Source organism: Pezoporus flaviventris, unplaced genomic scaffold (assembly GCF_033815535.1).
Source record: "Pezoporus flaviventris isolate CSIRO_AGI_PZ_B2104156 unplaced genomic scaffold, CSIRO_AGI_Pfla_v1 ptg000001l, whole genome shotgun sequence".
Taxonomy (NCBI): domain Eukaryota; kingdom Metazoa; phylum Chordata; class Aves; order Psittaciformes; family Psittacidae; genus Pezoporus; species Pezoporus flaviventris.
Window position 1 is genome coordinate 25150886 of NW_026892549.1, and position 21017 is coordinate 25171902.

General features: G+C 39.1%; 1 protein-coding gene across 3 annotated transcripts in view; it reads left to right on the top strand.

Moving 5' to 3' along the window:
* The window catches only part of RHOBTB1 (Rho related BTB domain containing 1), a 53781-nt gene that overhangs the window by 9049 nt on the left and 23715 nt on the right, over window positions 1-21017 (top strand). Inside the window, exons 1-3 of one of the 3 annotated variants that reach the window (XM_061448991.1) lie at window positions 8677-8885; window positions 19963-20164; window positions 20528-20631. In XM_061448991.1, coding sequence (XP_061304975.1) covers window positions 19973-20164; window positions 20528-20631 — 296 coding nt within the window. In that variant the 5' untranslated portion in view covers window positions 8677-8885; window positions 19963-19972. Of the gene's footprint in view, window positions 1-8676; window positions 8886-19962; window positions 20165-20527; window positions 20632-21017 lie in introns of those variants that run through there. The other 2 variants (XM_061448984.1, XM_061449001.1) reach the window with 2 other exon arrangements.

The window sequence follows — 21017 nt, forward strand, 5'->3', positions numbered from 1 at the left end:
TCGAAATAACACAGTATACATAGTAGGTTCAACTCTTTACTCCCATGTCTTTTGCCTAATGTGTGTTTCAAACCTGTAACAGTGATACTTAGACAGGTCCTGGAGGTAGTATGTCCCACGCCATCTATAAGAACTGTAAATATGTGCAAGACATATGTGCTTTCATGATTTGTGAATAGTGGCAGAATCATTTTTGGTAACTATTTATAATAAACATATTTTAGGAAAGTCTTACCAAACTGTCTGCAGTGAAACATGAAAACTATTTTCATTCCACACTTCTTAGACTTGGAATCACTTGTGTGCATTTGTTAGTATGGATCACTTGTGCACATTCATCACTTGTGCAATTTCTGCAATTACTGTTATCCTCCAGCTACACTCTTTTGCTAGAATTTATAGAATGTGTTTCAGTGGCAGAAAGATATCCATCAGAACCAACCGTGGTAATGTTATTTCTGCATATGCTCTAAGGCCTTGGCTCAGTGGGGAAACGAAGTGGTACTAGATTTGCCTGGACATGCTGAAGTAAACCACTAAAATAAATGAGCAGTGTTTGGACAGTAGAGCTCTTTTGGTGATATAATCCAGTCTAACCCACAGAATTTAAGTTTGTGTTGCAAAAGTGCACTCTTTGCAAGCTTATCTGTTCTAGTGTAACTAAATTATGTCATTAAATTAGTGTAAATGCTTGTAAGAGGCACAAGAACTTACCTTCCTGGTAAAGCTTTCTCTTTCAAAAAATATACAGTTCAAAATTAGAGAATGCGCAGAATATAACAGAATTTTCAGACTTTTAGTTTAGATTTTTAATAGTTGAAGCCACAGTGTTGCTACAGTGCAGAATCACACTGTTCAAAATAAACGAAGAATTGTACTGCAACCTTAGGCAGGGGAGGATTGTAATCCAAACCAGTACTTTCTTTAAACAACCTAGTGGAAAAAGTATTAAAGTGATAGGTGTTTCATTCAGTGCTGCTTTGTTTCAGTGCTTTGTTTCAGCTACTTTAAGTTACATGTCTTCATCTTTCTAAGAAAGACAAGCATGTTGCAGCTAATTCTGCGGACTTTTCTTCTTGAGTTATCACCTGAATTGAAGCCCAGAGGAGTCAATGGAAGCTTTTCCCCAGCAGTTTCAGTAGGATTTCTATCAAGCTCTTAAACCATAATTGGGGTCTTTTACTTTCCTGTCTAGCTAACTATGGGACAGAGGTGTAGAAGAGTAAGTTGTAGTTAATAAGGCTGTTTCTCAAAGATTAATGATGGTGAGATTAAGCTGCCCTTGATTCTACTATTTAATCCTGCTCTGATGGTTTGGCACCCTATAAGGATCAGAATATGTCTGTTGGCTGCTGTTCCTGTATATATGCATTGAGTCAGAGACCAATGATACTAGTTTTTGGTGACTGTGAAAAAGGAGAGAAAATACACTTTGCTTCTCTTCCCCTCACTACCCGTACCATACATCTTCCAGTTCTTGTAATTAGAAATCTATGTTCGAGACTTGTGATCTTTTTACAGCACCAGTATAAGTGACTCAGAGCAGTAATGGTATGTCTCTATTTGTGTTATTGCTCCTGTAGAATTTATGCACTCTTTGACCAATATTTCAGCTTCTAAAATTTGGTCTACATTTTGTATCCTTCTACATATAAAGCTACTAGGCTTTTAATACATTGGGTGATTTTTATAAGACTCAAAAAGCAGGGAGGGCATTTATAATGCTTGAAAGAATGAGAGCTGATCCATTTATATATGGCTTTTAAAACTCAGTAGCTCAGATCAAGAGTGAGAAGCGAAGACTGTGATCGCCATTGAAAAACTCCTCTTGTAGTTCAAAGGGGTTCCAAGGTATCACTGTCTCTTTGAAACTCAGAAGTTCTTTTTGACTCATCTACATAGAAAAGAGATGGAGACTGACAGCTAGCCAGAAGGTCAAACAGACAGAAAATCTTCCCCAGCTGACTTTGCTATGACTCTCATTTCATTCCACAAAAAAATTCTTTCCATTCCATTAATGTCTGATTAGATAGCAGAAATATTTTAAGAAATTATTAACAGTTATGAGGATGACAGCACTACAGGTGAGATAATTGGGTAACATGGTACAGACATGAAATGAGTTCTTCAATGTGAGGATTTGCTTCTGGGATTTCATACATTCACATACATTCATACATTCACATACATTTCATATGTATGTGTGAATGTTGATCTGTGATAGGGCAATAAAGAGTTATTCTGGGCTCAAAATGTATTTCTGGTGTGTCCCAGTCTGAGATCAGGGGCAGTACTTAGTGATAGAATTGTCAAGAAATTAGAATAATTCTTCTTGTATTAGTCAAACTTTCACTGCTGGATTAAGCATAACATTACCCTTAATTTTGGTTAATGAGCTTTATAGCACTTCAGTAGATTGCCCTATAGAGCAAACCATTGATTTTGAAGATGAATCTCCTGTACCTTAGAAAATACCTTTAATACTGGAAATAGTTGATAAAGCAGACATCATTTGGATAGTTGGGGAGAAGTCTTATAGCACTTTGATGCAATCACTTCCACTTGCATTTCCTTGCCAAACAGCAAAATGATACACATTCGAGAAGAAATCCTCTTACTAGTCACTTCCTCCCATTTAGTTTCTGTTTAGAATTATTTTTAAAGGCTGATTAAGTGTTTCTTACTTATTTTGTAGTTCTGAGGATCTAGAATAGAATAGAGCAAATACAAGCTGTTGCAAATTTGTTACCATTTTAAAGAATTACATGTTTAATACAAAAATGTGCTGCATAACAAATTCTTAATACAGCCTTATCCTCTCTAGGTTGTGAATGCAGCAAGCCATAACTCTGTCACTTGTTCCCTTGGGAGACTCTTATATAATCTGTCAGCTGTTTCTCTTGCTGTTCTTCATATTAAGCCAAAATTTTACTCTGTTTATTTCTATTCTGGTACACCTAACTTTGCAGCCTGGACTATTCAAATGAATCCACTCTCTTTTAAGACCAGATTATACAGCTTGTAGAAAGAGAAGTGCAGTAGCAAAGGCAATAATAGAGTTTTGTAAGGTTTCACAAGAGAGACTCAGACAGCAGAAGTGAACAGGCTGAGACATACTAACTCAGTGGAGCACCCTTCCAGCAGCAAAGACTAACCATGTGCTGGGCTACCTTAGGACAAGTGTAGTGAGGTCAATGGCAGTCATTATTACCCTCTCTATTCAGTACTTGTGAGTCTGCATCTGAAGTACTGTGCCGAATTTCAGCCTTCACAGTACTGAAGAGATCGACCAACTGCAGAGTTCGGTGAAGGGTCATTAATACGGTTAGGGGACTGAAACACAAGATGTACACAGAGCGAATGAGGGAGCTGTTTATCTGGCCTGGAGAAGAGAAGACTAAGAGGGCATCTAATTACTATCTCAGGTATCTAATAAGGGTTATAGGGGAGACCAGACTGTTCTCACAGTTGCACAACAAAAGGACAAAAGGCAACAGTCACAAGTAGCAGCAAGGTAAATTCTCACTGGGTGTAAAGAAAAACTTTGTCATAGTGAGTGGCTAAGCAATGGAACAAGCAGGTTGGAGACTTGGCTTAGCATCCTTGACCTGATCAAGCTTTCAAGCTAGCTGTGCATTGAGGAGAAGGAGGTTGGACTAGATGACCTCCAGAGGCCCCTTCCCATCTAAATTGTGATTCTGTTGGGGGGTGAGGTGAGGAGAGCAGTATCTTATAATTAACAGTTTAAATATGAAAGCGAGAAAAAGCAAAAGCCAACACTTTACATATGATTAGACTAAAAACTAAAGCATTGCAGAGATATAGCCCTCTGAACAAGTGGTAGGTATATACTTTTTATGCAAAATTATAATTACTAGCATTTTCCTTCTCTAGATATTCCCTTTCTGGTTTACCCAGTTTAAAATGTATGTATATACTAAGCATTTTATAACCCTCTGCTAATGAAAAAGAATGTGGAAATACAGTGCATAAGGCAAACAACTGGTGCTATATATCATTCATGGAATGCTTTAATAAAATCTGGGGCACTGCAGGCTTCTTAGGTGATGTTCTTGCACTGTATTTACCATTCAATGAATAACTGAAAAAAACCCTTAAGAAATAAATGCAAAGTAGTTAGTGGCTAGTGCACACACACAATGAAGATATCATTGTATACATTATGTGTCTCCATCTCTGAGAACTGAGACAATTGTGTGTGATGGTATGAAAAGGGATGCAAGTGACCTAATCATTTTGTACAGTTGGCTGAGAATAGATGTTGACATCACTAAATAGAAGCACCTTATGTCAAAAATTGGCACTCTGTCCTTATTACACCAAAGAGAAAGAAGGACTGTGTACAATATGTAATAGTTTTGGAAAGAAAGCTAGTTGTGAATGCATAAGCACTTGGCATGAGAACATTAGAGTTCTGAATGCAAACCCACTAATACAAAAATTGTATTGACAGGGAATTACTTGAATTTTTCTTCAATGTGTGTAGAATATTCATTTACATAGTTGTTTCAAGGCATTTATTCTCTTTATGATTTTTTAATGGATAAAATCTAATTAAATATATCTTAATCCATTACAGAAGTAGTTTGAAATGATTTTTATCTGTCCACATAATTAAAGCTTCTAAGCCTACTTGTGGGGAGGCTTCAGTGACAGGAGCTAGGTAATTCTGATATTTTTGATTCACATGCTGCCAGTTGGCTGAGACTACATGTGTCACATACAATGGGTAGAGGGTGAATTCCACAACTCAAGCACCACATTTCCTGATTTTGGTTGTACATCATTTATTCCTGTTTTTTTGTATTGTTGAAAGTGGGTTTCATGGTCTGTAGAGAGCACCTTATGTTTCTGTGAGATTGCCATATGCAACATGGAGGCCATACAAGATAATTTAACTTACTTTGTTTTGCTTAATTTCTGGTGCATTTAAACTTTTTTTCCACTATGTCTTTTAATCTCAGCATGCTCTTAAATTTTCTAAAATGAAGGTCCCCTGCATTCAGGGATAAGGGAGACAGAGAAATTCTAGTTTGTCCTGTACTATTGAGTTCATTTTTCAACTGTGCAAGATGGTCTCTCCAGCATCAGATCCACCCTCTCTGAGTGCACACTCAAGCCCAGTCCTGTACCTGTCCATGATGACTGTTGTCAGTGTGTATAACTTGTTAGGAAACTGTGTTCAGGCTTGGGTGTTGCTACTTAAAACAGAGGGGAAATAAACTCAGTTGCCCTGAATTAAAGCTTCAGTGAATCCTCTAAGAGGGAGCAAGGGCCAACATCACTGGATTTTTTTTTTATTTTTCTTTTTAAGCAGGCATCTGTGGTAGATCCTGCCTAAACCTCCAATACAGAGAAGAGCCCCTTGCTTCCACATGGCCACAAATCTGGATGGGTCTGGGATGCAGACTTTCTCTGAAGACTGGTATACTCTACTACAAAACCTAAACCCCAGACTTAACCATGCTTAGACTATTATTCTTATGCAATTACAGCACACTTAGGTTATGATGAGGTTGTAAGAAGCACAGGTTGTCCATTTCTTCCTCTTCCAGAAGAATTTTGACAAAGATGTGAAGTAAGTACTTGTATTCCACTCTTCCTGCACCTCCTGTTATCCTGGGGTGGTATTTTTTCAAGCTGTCTGCTCCTGAGTCTTTCTCTGGTGTCAAAGGAGTGCAGAGGGTGGAAGGGCCTGAGGGCACTGAGCTCCTGCATTTCTGAGCTGGTAGAAAGCTCCCTAAGGACTTTTGCTAACACTGCATGTTGGATCAGCCTCTGAAGTTTAACTCTCCAGATCCAGGAGTAGAAAGGTTATTTGTTAATTCAGTTATGGTTTATGCACAATTTATGTTCTGTCCTGATATTTTTTAATTGTCTGAGAAATATATTCTCAAAAACAAAAGGTTAATTTAGCCCCAGAGTAACAAATAAGATGTTGTAGCATACAGGAATATACATTTACATTGGCACTTCAAAATGCATTTTCTGATTTAGCAATATTAAAATAATTCCAAGTAAGTAGAATGCTCAATGGATGTGAATGCATTTTTAATTTAGTATTTTATTATTTTTAATCCAGTTACTCTTAAATTCTGTGATAGTGTTAAAAGCACATAATGGAGGTGTAATGATGGAGCACACTTGGCAGCCCATAGTCGTGCTTTAGAAGTCTGTATGGCCTTGGCAGAAGCAGACTGTAGTTGAATGCTAGTTGCTGTCCAATGCCATGTCCTTTAGGATTGCTTGCAAAGATGGAACTTCTTTCTTTCTCCCTTTCCCTCTAGCTGTATTTTTCCCCTGAAAACAAATAAAGGAAAATCCAAGTTGGCTACCTGGAATACTTAAACATCTAATTGGGTAAAGCTTTACCACTCGTATATTTTTAATGATTATGCAAAGTCAGTGGGAATACTTGTGAATTATTACTGTGCTTTCTTGTACCAAAGCCTAGAAACTGTCAGTTGCTGTACACCCTATTAGAGATGCATTCCAGCCGCTTCTTATTTGTGTCACTCAATTTTATGATCAAAACTCAACTGTTTGTTTAAAAGTATTGGAAAAGGTAAATATGATTCAACAGAGCTATGTCCTAGAGAACAGATTGCTTCTAGCTGTTCTGGGGGTTTATTTTATACTTTGCTGAAAAAGATGCATTCTAAATTATCTAAGTTATACATTCGTGGTGGGAAAGCGCTGAATGGTAAAAGTTGCTGTAGAGGGTAATTAAAATGGAAACTACATAGTAGCATGTAGCTGTTTCCACAGCTGCAGAAGCCTTCAGGCTCTGGGTACCCTTTGATGAAACAGAAAACAAAGCAAAACGAAACAAAAAATACAGAGAGAAATTTGAGACCTTTATCCTCATCAAAAGCAATGTACTGTTTCTTTTTTTCCATTTTAACCACCTGTTTATTCTTTGTTATTGCTGTATTCTGCTAAATTTACTGTTGTGCTGTGTAGTTTTAGTACTGTGTACTAAAAATAACACTTTCTCCTTTCCTCCTGCGCTCTTCTTTTATTGCTGTAGGCAAGCTCTGCAACAAGCTTGCAAGCATATCTAAAAGGCTGAGTGTTTGTTTTGGTTTGGTCTGGGTGATTTATTGCAATTCAATGCTTCTTGAGTCAATATCAGAGCAAGTTTGGTTGCTTTGTCTCGGTTTTCTCCCAGAGGATGCTAACTAACTTACCTGTTCTGACAATAACATTCACTCTGCAGCAGTGATAGTCTAGGTGTGTTCTGTATTAAGAAGTATTATTAAGTATTTAGAATTAAGATTTGCCCTACTGAAGCAGTCAAGTAACAGGAATACCCTTTATTTCACTCTATTTTGCTCAGCCCCCTGAATTAGGTGGGATGAACCTGGGCCTTATTGTTTTCCTAAAAGTTGCATGTCCCAAAAAAAATTGAATACACAGGGATGGCTGTTCTTGCATAGAATGAAAAATGTTAGCCTTCACTTCTGGAGAAAAAATAGTTCATGTAGAGCTTAAAACTTAAAAAAATTGAAGGTAACGATGCTATAAATTTTAAATTTGTTGACTCTTTTTTTGTTACTTTTGTAATTATCAATTTGAAATTTGTTTGATTGCAGGCAGTTGCCCGAGTGAACATTGTTTCAGTTTCTGATACATTGAACTCAATTGAACATTGTTGCAGTGTGATGTGTTTAATGTAAGTTTGGCTTCTGGGCATTTGAAAACTGTACGTAATTGACTATAACCAAATGCAGTTGGATGTGGTTAACCTGTTATTGGTAGTGTTAACTGTGATTGGAAGTGGTGTTTTTTAAATTATTTTGCAACATTTATTTTTTTTTTTAAATTACTCTGTTACTGCTACAAGACTGCAGTCTATGGGTCCAGGCTGCTGTAAGCAGTCACAGTGAAGTAAAAAAAAGTTCCCTTAGCTGCAGGAGTTGTGCCCATGCCCCCTTACTGGTTATTACATTTTTGCTGATGTCAAGTGGTAAATAGAAGAACCGCAAAGCAGTGTCACAGCAGGGAGCCTGGTCTGAATTGTGTGTGCTTTCCCCACTTACATGCAGGGCCTTGAACCATTTTCACTGTTTGGAAAACTCCAAGCCTAGATAGATTGTCAGTTTAAGAGAAGGGGGTGTGGTTCAGTTGTGCATGTTTGTTTAACATGAAGGCTTCAAATATTAGTGAAAATGGAGAGAAGCAATTTTGAAACACAGTACTTGCACTTTAGTGCAGTACCTGCACTAAAAAACTGTGTACCCAATATAGGGGATTATCCAGGGAGGCCTTCAGGACTTTGCACTGTTTATGCAAACACATCATTTATAGACTGTAGATATATGCGAGTGGGGAGGTACTCATTCTTCACCCTGTTCGTGTCCGACCTTTTCCCGTGCGAGGCCGTGGCAGAAAGCCCCCCCAGTCCGCTATTACCGGGATAGAGAAGGCGGGCGCGCCTCTGAGCTGCCCCCCTCTCGCTTCCCCGCCGCTGCCGGCAGACGGGCCGGGCTGGGCGGAGGCGGAGGGCGCGGCTCTAGCCGCCGTTCCTTTACGCGCGGCCCCGGTTTCATGAATGAAATCCAATCGGCGCGCTAAAAATAGAACGTGGGGCTGCAGACGTCACAATGCGCGCGGCTCCTGCCGGCCCTGCTGCCGCCCTGCCGCCCCATCAGCGCCGCGGGGCCGGGCGGGCAGAGTATCGCCGGGGGCATGCAGCCTCCCTCCCAAGTCCGGCTGGCTCCTGGCGCTGCCCCGCCGCCGTAAGGAGCCCCGGGAAAGGGGCGCGGCGGCGGCTGCCACCCCGCTCCCGTCCCACCGGGGCCGGAGGCCAGGCTCGCTGCGTGCACCCCGGCGGCCGCCTGCCGGGCATCCCGCCCTCCCGGGTAGGTCCCGCGTCGCCCTGGCGCGATCGTGCTCCGACTTGGGGGCGCACCCTCCGCGGCTGCGTGTGCGAGGCCGTGTCGGGCTGGCAGCCAGCGGCTCCGCAGGGCGCGGGTGGCGGCGTCCTGCGGGTACTGTCTCCCCGCAGGTGCGCTCCCGCCTCGTCGGGAGAAAGGAGGAGGCAGCCTCCCTCCCCGAGGGCAGAGAAGGCTGAGTCCTTGATGAAGCTCATCTGTCTGGCTTCCTTTTCCAGTGAGGCCACAAGATGCAAGGCAAAAATAGAGAGGTACGATGCGTACGGGGAGCAGAAACCTCCTGGCGCTTGGTACTTACGAGTGTAATTTACTAAAAACCTGACGGATTTCTCTTTTTCTCTTTTTTTTTTTTCCTCCGTGCTGTGTCTATGGAGTCTGTTGTGGGTTGCTGTGACAACAGCAGGAGGCTGCTGGGGGGTCTTGCAGCACACAGATTATCAGGTGTCTGTGTCGGTACCTGTTTGGGGCCATAGAAAACGGCTGTAGAGGCAAACGTTAGGGCTTTAATTTAAGTCAACCTTTAGTGGGTGTTGTGGCATCCCACATGTAAAGCAAACATAAATCAGTCGCGGGACAGACTGAGGAAGTCTAGCTGGGAGCTCCAGGTTGCTTTCTATCAATCAAGGCACTACTCAGGCTCAGAAGGCAGCAACATACTTGTTTAAAAAATGGTAATAATAAAAGAAAGCCCTTGAAGCTCTGGTCACAGCAAGAGCAAGGAAGTGATGCCAGAATATTCTCAATGACTTTGTTCATCCTCAGTTTGTGTACTATTTCAGGACACACAGCTGACTCAAAGCCAAATGTTCAGCTTGAACTGTAATAGAAGCTGAGGTGGAAATTACTTTGTTCAGTGTGCATAAGGGGAGTTCTTCAGATGCTGGGCTTTCTAGGCAAAAATAAAGCATATGTGGAGAAAAACAATGTTCTAAGGGCTACATTTAAGAGTTGCCATACTTACTCAAGTAGCAGTTGAGTGGCACATCTCTGTAGAAGCTGTATTTCAAGACTGGAAGTCACAGTACATAGAAACAGAATAGCTTAATTTCTTTATATATTTTTCCTCTCCCATTAGGTTATGATTTTCTTTTATATGCACATTGGATTTGTATGCCAGATTTTATGTCTTGGGTATACATTGTATGTATACACTATTAAAGGGGAGAGGGTTGGGAGGGAGGAAAAGGCGCAACACTTGGTAACTTCAATATATGTACTAGGGTTCTTTAAGTGACTTAAGGAGCATAAGATCTGGAGCAGGCTCAGATGCGTAGAAGTATTTTTATCCAAGAAGAAATAAACATCAATTTTAGCTCTCAGGAGCTTTCTAAAACTCCTGCCCTTTTAAAACTCCAAGCTTCACAAGTACTGTAGAGCATTAGGCTGAGAGGAAGAGCTGATCACTTGACCAGTAAATCTCAACATTTGATTCTTTCCTAATACATTTTATTCAGTGGAAAAATGTTTAAGTCCTGCATCCAGATGTTGCCCTGTGCTAAAGGAGATGAAGGACAGAGAAGCCTCGAAACAGGAGAAGGAAAGGAGCAACAGGTATTTGACAAGCTTCTCCCTTGCTCCCATCTATCCTGCTAAAAGAGCATGTTGTAGGGCAAAGTACGTGAAGGAAAGGAAAGGAAAGGAAAGGAAAGGAAAGGAAAGGAAAGGAAAGGAAAGGAAAGGAAAGGAAAGGAAAGGAAAGGAAAGGAAAGGAAAGGAAAGGAAAGGAAAGGAAAGGAAAGGAAAGGAAAGGAAAGGAAAGGAAAGGAAAGGAAAGGATGAGCAGTCTGCTGCATACAGCAAACTTGAAGCTCATATCAAGGCAAGTCTGACTGGTGAGAATGCACCCTTGGATCACTGACTGCGTTTCCATAAAAGAGATCAAAACCTTGTGGTGAAGGAGTGAATGGTGGTACACTGTGTGAATTGCTGCAGCTTGCAGTATGGGGGGTTATAGTTGGGCCCTTTATTACCATGGGTAGGTTTGTGAAGTATATTCCCTTTGACTCCCATCCAACATAATTCTCCTTTTCTGTTTTGCGCTGCTTTCTGTCTGACATGAAAAACACAAGATGGCAATTTCCCTCTTTTTTTATTTTTTTTTTTTTTCAGGAATGAATGTCTGTGTGGCACTATATACAAGTAAACTTCACATATACTCACCTCCTGCACAATTCAATTCATGTTGCTGGTTTTACATTTGAGACATGAATACAGAACTTGACCCAAGATCTGAAATTAGTGTTTATCTTAAGTCTGCCATCCTGAAGTCTTTACTTTTCTAGTCAGTGTTGAGGTCTTTGGGGGATTTTTACCTGCTGTCACTATGAGGCCTCACTTTCCTTATGTAGTTTCCTTGTAGCAATAACATATGGGAGTCAATAAAATCACATGTAACATCTTTCTAACATCTCTGATTAACAAAAAGGAGAATGCAAGAGAAATGTCACATAAAGTTCAATGAAACAAGAGGAGCCTGGTTCTCTCTTTTGGAAGGAAAACAAGCACAGAAAGTGAATTCAACAGTGTTCTGTGCTAGAAGGTCAACAGTGTCTCTGGAATATTTTTCTTTGTTTGTAACTCTAGCAAAACTTGATAAATATTTTCCCCACAGAAATGCACAAAAGTTGGGAGAATGCCTTGTTTGGTAGTTATTGTTGATTTGTTTATTTTCCTTCTGTACTGTTGGGGAAACTGCTCAATGCTGTTACCAAACAGCATACATGTCAACACCTGTCTTTAGAAATGGCTAAAATCAGTAACAACTTATGCTAGAATATCAGTAATTTAATGCTGTACAAGTTTCTGATGCTCCTAATTACATAGGAGTAAAATCAGGGATTTCATGTAGTTTATTACCATGAAACCCAGTAGTGTTGAATTAGGCCTTTCCAGTGATCCTTCTTTTAACCTCAAGTTTTATGTTATCCCGGATACTCCTGAGCATTGCAGTCACTAAAGATTCAGCTGTAGCTTTGCCCCAGTTATGTTGGTCCAGATAGCAGACTAGGAGCCAGATCACCTGATACTCTATGTACATTACTGGGTCATGCGTTGCAGTAGCAGGGAACCTAGGGATTGAAAAGTTGGTGCTGAAGACCACGTGTGCAGCGTCCATACTGCACACATTTCAGGGGCAAAGGGTGTTACTTCAGATAAACTTTAATCTGGTCCTGCAGATTGAGTGCTTGCTTATTAGTGGTGGGTGGCACATCTTCCACTTCAGATTCATCTGAAAGGAAGTCAGTTTGTACACTCCGTGGCTGCACCTGATGTGAACCAAAGCATGGAGAATTTTCTTCAAAAATGTACTCTTGATCTGAACTAAAATGCTAGTAGAGGAGCACCCTTAATCTGCTTCTGCAGTGTAATCTTTTGTTGCAGAAGGAGGACCAATCTAAGGACTTCAGTGCACAGTGATATTTATAGATGGCTGCTTTATAAAGTACCAGCTGTTTGGTGATGGTTATCGCCATCAATGGGTATTGTACATTATTCAGTTACTTAATTTCCAGCCACTTTTATTAATGTCAGCCACAGTTAATTTCAGTTTGTGATGATATGACAGATTGTGACCCACAGCAATGCCAGATCTTGGTTACTGCCTAGTCTGCTCTAGACATCTCTGGGAAATTGAAAGAATAGTCAGTTGTAGCCAGCTGTATCTGTAATCCTGACAAAACACATTGGCAAAGCTAAAGTGTCAGCCTTAAATGAGTAAAAAATGTACCAGCTATGGATTATTTCCCTTTTTCCAGGGATGGGTCCAGTGTGGCCACCCTTCCTCACATCTCTGCACAACAAGAAAGAAGAAATAAAAGGAGGCATAAGGGACTGCCCTGCTTTGTGGCCTGTTCTTGAGGTAGCCTCTGGAAAATCGGTGGAAGGAAGGGTGGCAGTGTTGCAGGCTTTCCCACCATACAGAAAACACTCACCCAGGATTCTCATACTCAAAGTTCTGAAACAGTTAAATGTCCTTCACCTGCTGTATGGATTAATTTCTAGAGAAATGAAAAAAGGTCACAAAAGATATTGCAAGGTGTGTTGCAGGTCAAAATAATATGTAAGCTGCTCAGTGTAATCAGCTTGTTGATTTTTGCCCTCCAGGTCTTCCAGAACTTGTCAGAAAATTGACATAGCTCAAGTCTAATGCTGAGCTTCGTATTTGGATCTCTATTTGGTCTGATAGTCTGTAAGTGTGTATAGCAGGTACTTGTGGACTGCACTTTTTCAGGAGGCTCAAGAGAACCACTTATTGTACCTAAAATTAGATATTTTCTTTCTCAGCTGTTGAGCTTCGGGGCACTCTGTTTTATACAATAAAGAAGAATTTGTATTTTGCTACTATATCTGATTTTTGGTCATCTGAGGAAGTACTCACTTTTACTGATCAAAAGGTGTTGTGTCATCGCAGACATAGGTCAGGCTTGACAGAGTCGTAATAACTAGCATTCAGAAACAAATCTGGAGTCAAGCATGCTGAGAAAGAGCAGACTGACAGGCTTCTGATACTACAAGCCATGAGTTACTACACCTCTACAGTTTCTACAAAGGTTATGGTGATGATCTGACTGGGAAATTTTCTAGGTAAATATAGAAATGTGTTTTGTCTTCAACTTTGCTTCTTCCTTAGAGGCTGCTTCTTTCATTTCTGTGTGTGGCCATGGTCAAATTTTTGCTCCCTTTCAAATTTGAGGGATAGAGCAGGGATCAAGGCAGCTGAATGAAGGCTTCTCAGAACATCTTTCTTCCAGCAAAGCATACAAAATGAAGGGTAGCATCCAGGATTACATCTGATGCCTGTTGGCCAAAAGCTGCCATGAAAGAAGCTGGTTCAGGCAAGCCAAGAGGAGTCTGTCTTGATAGCAGCCTCAGTACTTACCTTCTTCAACTGTATCGAATTTTGGCCGTGTTCTGTGAGATTTATTTCTTTGTTGATACTGACCATAAATTGAAACACCCCAACTATCCTAGAATAACTGAAAAAGGGAAGAACCCCTATGAGAGCTAAAGGTGTTCCTGCTGACCTGCACTCTTCTTTTGTGGGCAACAACAGCCAGGGTTATCTCATCATCTCATACAATGAAGAAACATTTCAGTCAGCTACCCTTCTCTTTCTACCCATGGCATCCAAGGTTCTCACATTTGAGATCAGATTAGCTTTAGAATATAAGAGCTTTTCTCCATTTTCTCAATTCCCAATCACTGTTACTGTCTTCTGTCAATGGGCCAGGTAGGGCAAGTAGTTTATAAATTCCAGAGTTAATCTTGAATTTCTTCCTCCTGAGTCAGTCTCTTCCTTTACAGTCTTTCCATGTAAATTTCCAGAACTTTAAATAATAGCAAGAGGGCAATGCCTCTTTATCCTGGGTGAGAATCCAGGCTGATACATATCGTGCCCACCTTTGTCCCCTGGTGACCCAGTGATCTAATCCCACCTTGATTCTTCTTACCCTTTGTCATCAGCAAGTGCTTTAGCTAGCCCTTAACCTTTCCCCATATCGAGCTGTCTGTGAATTCTATGCTTTTGCACAAATGAACAGTAAGTCCTTCTGTTTTCTCCCCTGGCATATATATGTTAATCTGTTAAGACTGTGAAACATGGCCGGTTATATTGAGAATGAGCATTTCACACGCTTGTTCTGGCTCGTGTGTATTTTGGTCCTTGCCAGCATGCTGGTGCCTTAGGATTTTGGAGTGTAAAGTAGTGACTTCAGTGCCTGAAGAACTGGCATTCTGCATCTCCTTTTTGTTACCATGGTTGCAAGCAGTAATTTTGCAACTTGGGGATGGGGGTAAGAGCATTGCATTGTCTTGTAAATTTTTGTTGTACTCCTTTTGATATGTAATTGTGTAATGGCTTTCTGAAAGAGTCACTCCAAAACTATACTCAAAAATACATCTCCAGAATAGATTGAAAGATGGGAGTACCTACAAATGCTCTTTCTTATAGTTTCAAAAGATTGTGGTTTTCAGGGATAAATGTTGATTGTCTTACTACCTTACTGATGAGCTCAGTTTTTCAAACCATTTCCACTCGCACCATTCATACGAAATGGTGGTAGATTCCTGTGTCTGTTTCCATTAGATTCCTCCAATAAGATTGTGACTTCGTAATTGTCAGGTCGGCGTGTTGTTTGATTTGTATGTTTGGCCAAATTACTTGAGACAAGTTGGAATTATTAAAAACTACTGAGCTGGCAAGTTTCTTACATGCTGTCACTGAACCTTCAGCTGAAAGGTTTGCTCTTAACACAAGAACTAAGTAACATGATTACTTGTTTTTATGCTAAGAGGTGCTATCTCAGTCTTACAAGACATGTTTAAGTACTGAGCTAAGAAGTAAAGGCCTGTAGGATCTCTCTGTAATCACTGATTAATGTAGATACTTACTGCTTTGTGGTGTTTTGCTGAAGAGAAAAGGGCTGATAATTAGCTACCTGCCCTTGAAAAAATCTTGATATTGTTTTGTATATGATTTAAAATATTTAGACATTTCAGGATGGGCTGTTAGCTGCATAGACAGGGAGATCCATGAGTAGATTCCTAATCCTGCACAGGGAAGTCACTGTTGGGTTTGGATCTTCATCTACTTTCTTTCCAGCAAAGTGCAATTATAGCTTTAAATATATTAAAATTAATTCTCAAAAGAAGACAATCTCATGGTTAGGATCTGGTTATTATTTGTATATGAATATGCCTATATTAATACAGAGAGAAAGAGATTGTTTGTGTCTGTTGTGTTCAATCTGTGTACCAGTGGACTAGATGATCATCTACAGATTATCTAAAAAGGTGGTGTTTCATTACTGAGGCTGACCAGCCAGAGGGATCTGCATGCTATGGCAACCACAACTGTTTTTAAGTGATAATAATAACAACTCATTCAGCAGTAAGGTAAAACTACACAGAAAAAGAAAAAAAATAAAAGAACAAGCACCCTACAGCAATTTGAGGTGAAGCAATAGAGAAAGAAATCAGTGTCTGTAACCATCTGCAAGCCATGGTTCAGAACAGTAACCTTAGACTTCTTTGGAAATAAATCAGCTCTATTTAGAATAGTTCTTTTGTGCTAATCAATTTGATAAATTAAATGGCTCTATCTTAGGTCTTGAGTCTAACTCACATCTCCTGATTTCTGTTGCCTCTGTCTCCTCTTTGTCTGCAAACAATCACAGGTGACAATGTAAAAATAGAAACATCCTAAGAGATTTTTGAGATCCTGTGTTATTCTTGAGGGTATCTTTTTTTCATTTCCATCCATCTGCTCATCTTTCTTTATAACTGGATTAAGCAGCTGAATCTTTAACTGCTTTCTTTTGGGACCTGCCATATTTGATCAAATCTTTCCCTAGTAGGTTTCTTGATGCTTGTCGTTTGATAGCCTTTCTGTCTTTCTGGGGTTTTTTTGGCAGTGTCCTTTCTGAGACTGGTCACACTTCCAGTAACTTTCCTCTTACTTTAAGCTATTCTGTTTTCTTGGTAAACTAAACTAATGCAGGCTGTAGGTTGGTTTTAGCAAGTTTTTCACTGGTCTTGGAATTTTATGCTGCTTTTTTTTTTTTTTTTTAATTAAGCTCCATATAAGCCCATTTGCTCTTGTCTAACCAGTTTTGTTTCAGTTCCAGTTGGTCTTCCCAGCTGTTACCAGTCTTTCAGAACTCAAATCTAGAGGGTTTATTTCATTTAAGTTTTGTAAATAATGTTTAGCATTTTTAATCAGTCTGATTATATAATAGCTTTAGCACAAGCTTAACCTAGAGGGTACCGTAAAAAAAACCTCAACTAACTGTGACTGTATTTTTAAAGTCTTCTACATATTCCTGGCGTTAATCATTCCAGTAGTCAGAAAGCTTCTGGCTACATCTGTAAGCATTTAGTCCACATGTTTTGCTAATTGTTTATACTGTAATTTTTTGTTTGCATCTGTATTTATTTGAGGTGTCTAAATAGCTGTCCAGGCTTCTGTCTGTGAGCCTCTTCAGGAGCTATTGCTGTTTTAATCACTTCCTGAAAACTAGTGAAAAATATTAAAATTCTTGCATTTTTAATAAATAGGTACTCTGTATATAATAGTGTGGATTTAGGAGTTCCCTTAACATTGTCTCAGATCTCTACTTTTGTTTTTCTTCCCAGTTTATTTTAATCTCTGTCCTGTGCAGTATTGAGTCATGCTAAAAATATCTTCATTAGACTGCCATTGATCTACAACAGGGCATTCAAGCATGTTGTGTCTGAGTTCTATGATAACTTTGCTTTAATTTAGTAAGTATATAGGAAATTTAAAACAAAAATAAAGTTAAATCATATTTTGATGTGTTCTTTTCCAGGATTCTCAAATAATTACACTGATTTTGCTTGTTACTTTTATTTGGATTTGCCTATTAATTTTTAACTCACTTTGTTATCCTCTTGGAAATTATTTTAAAATTCCAGACTCTTTACTTAATACATATTTTGTGACTGACTGAACTGCATTTTTGCAGAACTACCATTTAAGAACTTTTGAAGAATTTTTAAATCAGATTATTATATAAAACCTCAGCTAATCTTTGTAACAGCATTTTAATGAAATATTGGGTTGGAGGAAAATTGGTTTGCCATCTCTCTGCTTGATAGTTTAAAACCAGCCAGACACACTGACTAGCCACACTCCTTCATTTTGTTTTCCAGCCTTGTAAATATTTCCACATTCCATCTGTGATGTCTAGTCCATGCATGAATAAAATATGAAGTAATTTAATAACACATATTATGTGAGGGGGAGCTGTTTATTCTCAGACTTGAAATGAGACATTTTTAAATCACACACTGAAACCTCTTGGGTTTTTCTTACTTATTCAGGGGCCTGTCTTTGAGGCTGTGGTGTACAAATATGTTTCATTCTCTCTAATGTGGAAAAAAAGGTATTGTTTTTGTACTTTTATTTATATCTTGTATTCTTGGAAAGAATGTGGAGGAGAAAAGAGGAGTTAGCTCTCACTTTTTTTCTTGTATTTGGACTAATGGAGACGATGATGCAAAACCCATGGGCCATCCTAAGAGGTATTAGCCTCATAGGAGCTTGCATCCAGCAAGTAGCTGAGGTTGGATTGCAGAAAGGTGACTGAAAGTCTCTGTAGTCCTTTACTTCAAGACTAGTAACCTTTCAGGGTGCAGGTTACAACTCGGATGAAGGGATAACGGCAATATCTTAATAGCTTTGTTTCCTTATCATCTAAAACCTCTGTGCCAGCATAACAAGTTGATATCACAAGGCCATGAGGGTTTACATTGCAGTACATATTCACATGTATGTTTGAAGCTGTTATTTGCTCTACATTTGAGAAATTGCAGAGCTCCAGTTGTGCAACCATGTACTTGTGCCAGGATGAAGTTCTGGGCCTGTGTTTCAGTTGAGTGTAGGACAACTCTCTAGATATATTCTTACGTGCTAGTCTGTGCTGTAGCATTTCCATAAGCATCCAATGTCTGTGAAAACATCAGTGTAACACGGTAGTGCCATAAACTCATCCATGCACCTTGCTGTCTGTGTGGTCTCTAATTCCTCCTATTCACAAGTAAATAACGATTGTAGCTATAGCTTAGCCATGATAGCTATTAGCATGCAATCTGCGTCCAAAATTTTAAATAAATGGGTAGCATTTAGTTCTAACATTGACTTTCGTTTCACTTTAAATAGTGACAGAATACAGTTAAAATTAGTGTTTGCCTAGTCATTACTAAGTATGCTTTTTCTTGAATCATAGCAGTACCTCTGACAGTGAAAAATGGACATGAGAACAGTTTGTATCTATTATTTTAAACAGCCTGACAGTTAACATATATTCTATATTTATGTGCAAATAAGATATGAATATTAAAGAAGGTATTAAAACAAATAACTTGGCTTCTTTATTTGTAGTGCTTTACTCTCAGGAAAAAGGACACCATCATTCCAGATGATGACCTGTGTTTCATTGATTAGAATGCTGTAGGTTTCCTTGCTGAAATAATTATTAGGCAAGCCTTCCTAGGCAAGCATGTTTGTACCCTTCATTTTCCCTTTTCTCCCTCCTTGATTGTAATTTTCTGTCAGAGACCAGAGTGCTCAGCAGACTACTAGACATTTGAAAATCAAAATCAGATATATCAAACTATGATCCTGCATTACTTTATGTGAAAATACCACATTCCTTTATATGAAAATGACATACTGCAGTAAACTTAACAGGACTTATTTTTAGTTTTTCAAATATCAATTTTTTCCAGCTTATATTCATATCCAGGCTTTGTTCAATATGTTGCCATAGAATATTTAAGTAAATATTTTCAATAATAACTTTACATGAAGGTAATGTCTTCAAAAATCGTTTTCCATTGTCAAGTGAAAAATAATTTGTAGGTATAGATAAGTATATTGTAAGTTCCTGCTGGGCTGTTAGGTTTCATTTTAGTACATGATTTGTACACACTTTTCCTTGGAAAATTTGGAGTGTGTGATACATGAAGGATATAATGGGAGTTGTGTTTTATGGAAAACAGAGTCTCTGCAATCATCTTACAATTCAGTTTTATTGTATGCATATAACTAAAACCATCTGTGTGACTTGCTGTTAGTAATATTATTTGGACAGCCCTAAATCAAATCCTGAATGAGCAAGGTATGGAAGGCAGGTTTATACTGGTATCCTTCAGATTAAACCCACTGAAGTCCAGTCTTTTTTCTGTCTTGGTATAACAAGTATTAGCAAGAGGTAAGTTTGTGCTAGCTGTCCTTGTTTCACCAAGATCTATCTTCTGCAAACAGGCCTGTGTTTACAGAAACCAAAGTGAAAATAGCATGTGAACAGCATAAACAGACCACGGTCAAAATAGTTGTACATTTGCATAACTGTGTGGTATTTAAAGCAACCACTAGCTTGCTTTGGTACAGTTTACTACTAGCTTTTCCTTAAGAGTTTGTCCTCTTCAGGCATCTCTCAAGAAGTGGAAGTAGAAGGGTCTGATTCTAAATAGCATTGGTTTTACAGAGCAGTAGAAAACAAGTTTAACTGTCTTGTTACAGTTTTTGATAAATGGACATTGACATGGACTACGAAAGACCCAACGTTGAAACTATCAAGTGTGTGGTGGTTGGAGATAATGCAGTGGGAAAGACTCGTCTAATTTGCGCAAGAGCATGCAATACAACTTTGACTCAGTATCAGCTGCTGGCAACTCACGTACCAACTGTCTGGGCCATTGATCAGTATCGTGTCTGCCAAGAGGTAAGGACTGCAGGTGTACAAAATATGGAGCACATGCTGTGAGGTTGTACCATTATTTATTGGCCAGCCTGCCTTTGTCGGGATGCAGCAATGAACTCACAAGTATTTTATGCGCAGTCTCTACTGCAGCCATAGTCTGATATGCATCTCCCCACATCTCTCATTCCAAAGTAACTTTTTTTTATCAAACCTATTTTTAGGAAGATGCATATTCTGCCTGTTTTATAAAATTAAAAACCATATGTGGTAGACATATATGTGATAGACTCTTGGTCTAATATGCTTTGAATTTTCTTACAGGACGAATTAGAAATTTACTTGTTTCATACAGGGAAAGAGTATGTTATATGTGTTCTGTTCTAGGTCCTAGAACGCTCAAGAGATGTTGTGGATGAAGTGAGTGTTTCTCTCAGGCTATGGGATACATTTGGGGACCACCACAAAGACAGGCGCTTTGCTTATGGAAGGTAAATTGATCCAAGCAAAATTTTAAGTAATACTTGTAGTAAAATTTTAGGGCTGAAAAAAATTACAAATCTTAATTTTGAAAAGCAAGGACTTAAAAACAATCAAGGGTATTCATATTCCTGCCTGCTGCAAAGAGGATTATCTGCTGCAAGGATTAAAAAGATATAAATATTTAAAAAGCAGCATAGTTTTACTACACTACATTTCCTTTAACAGCCTGCTAAGCTCTGCCAACAACAGTTGTCCTATTTCAAATTTCAAGGAACATTCCCCAAAATAAGACTGTAGTTTTACAAAATTAAACATCAGCATTCCCTGCCTGTATAAGCAGTGTATGATATAGTTGCCTGACAAGCAACTACAAGGAGAGATATTGGGAAACATC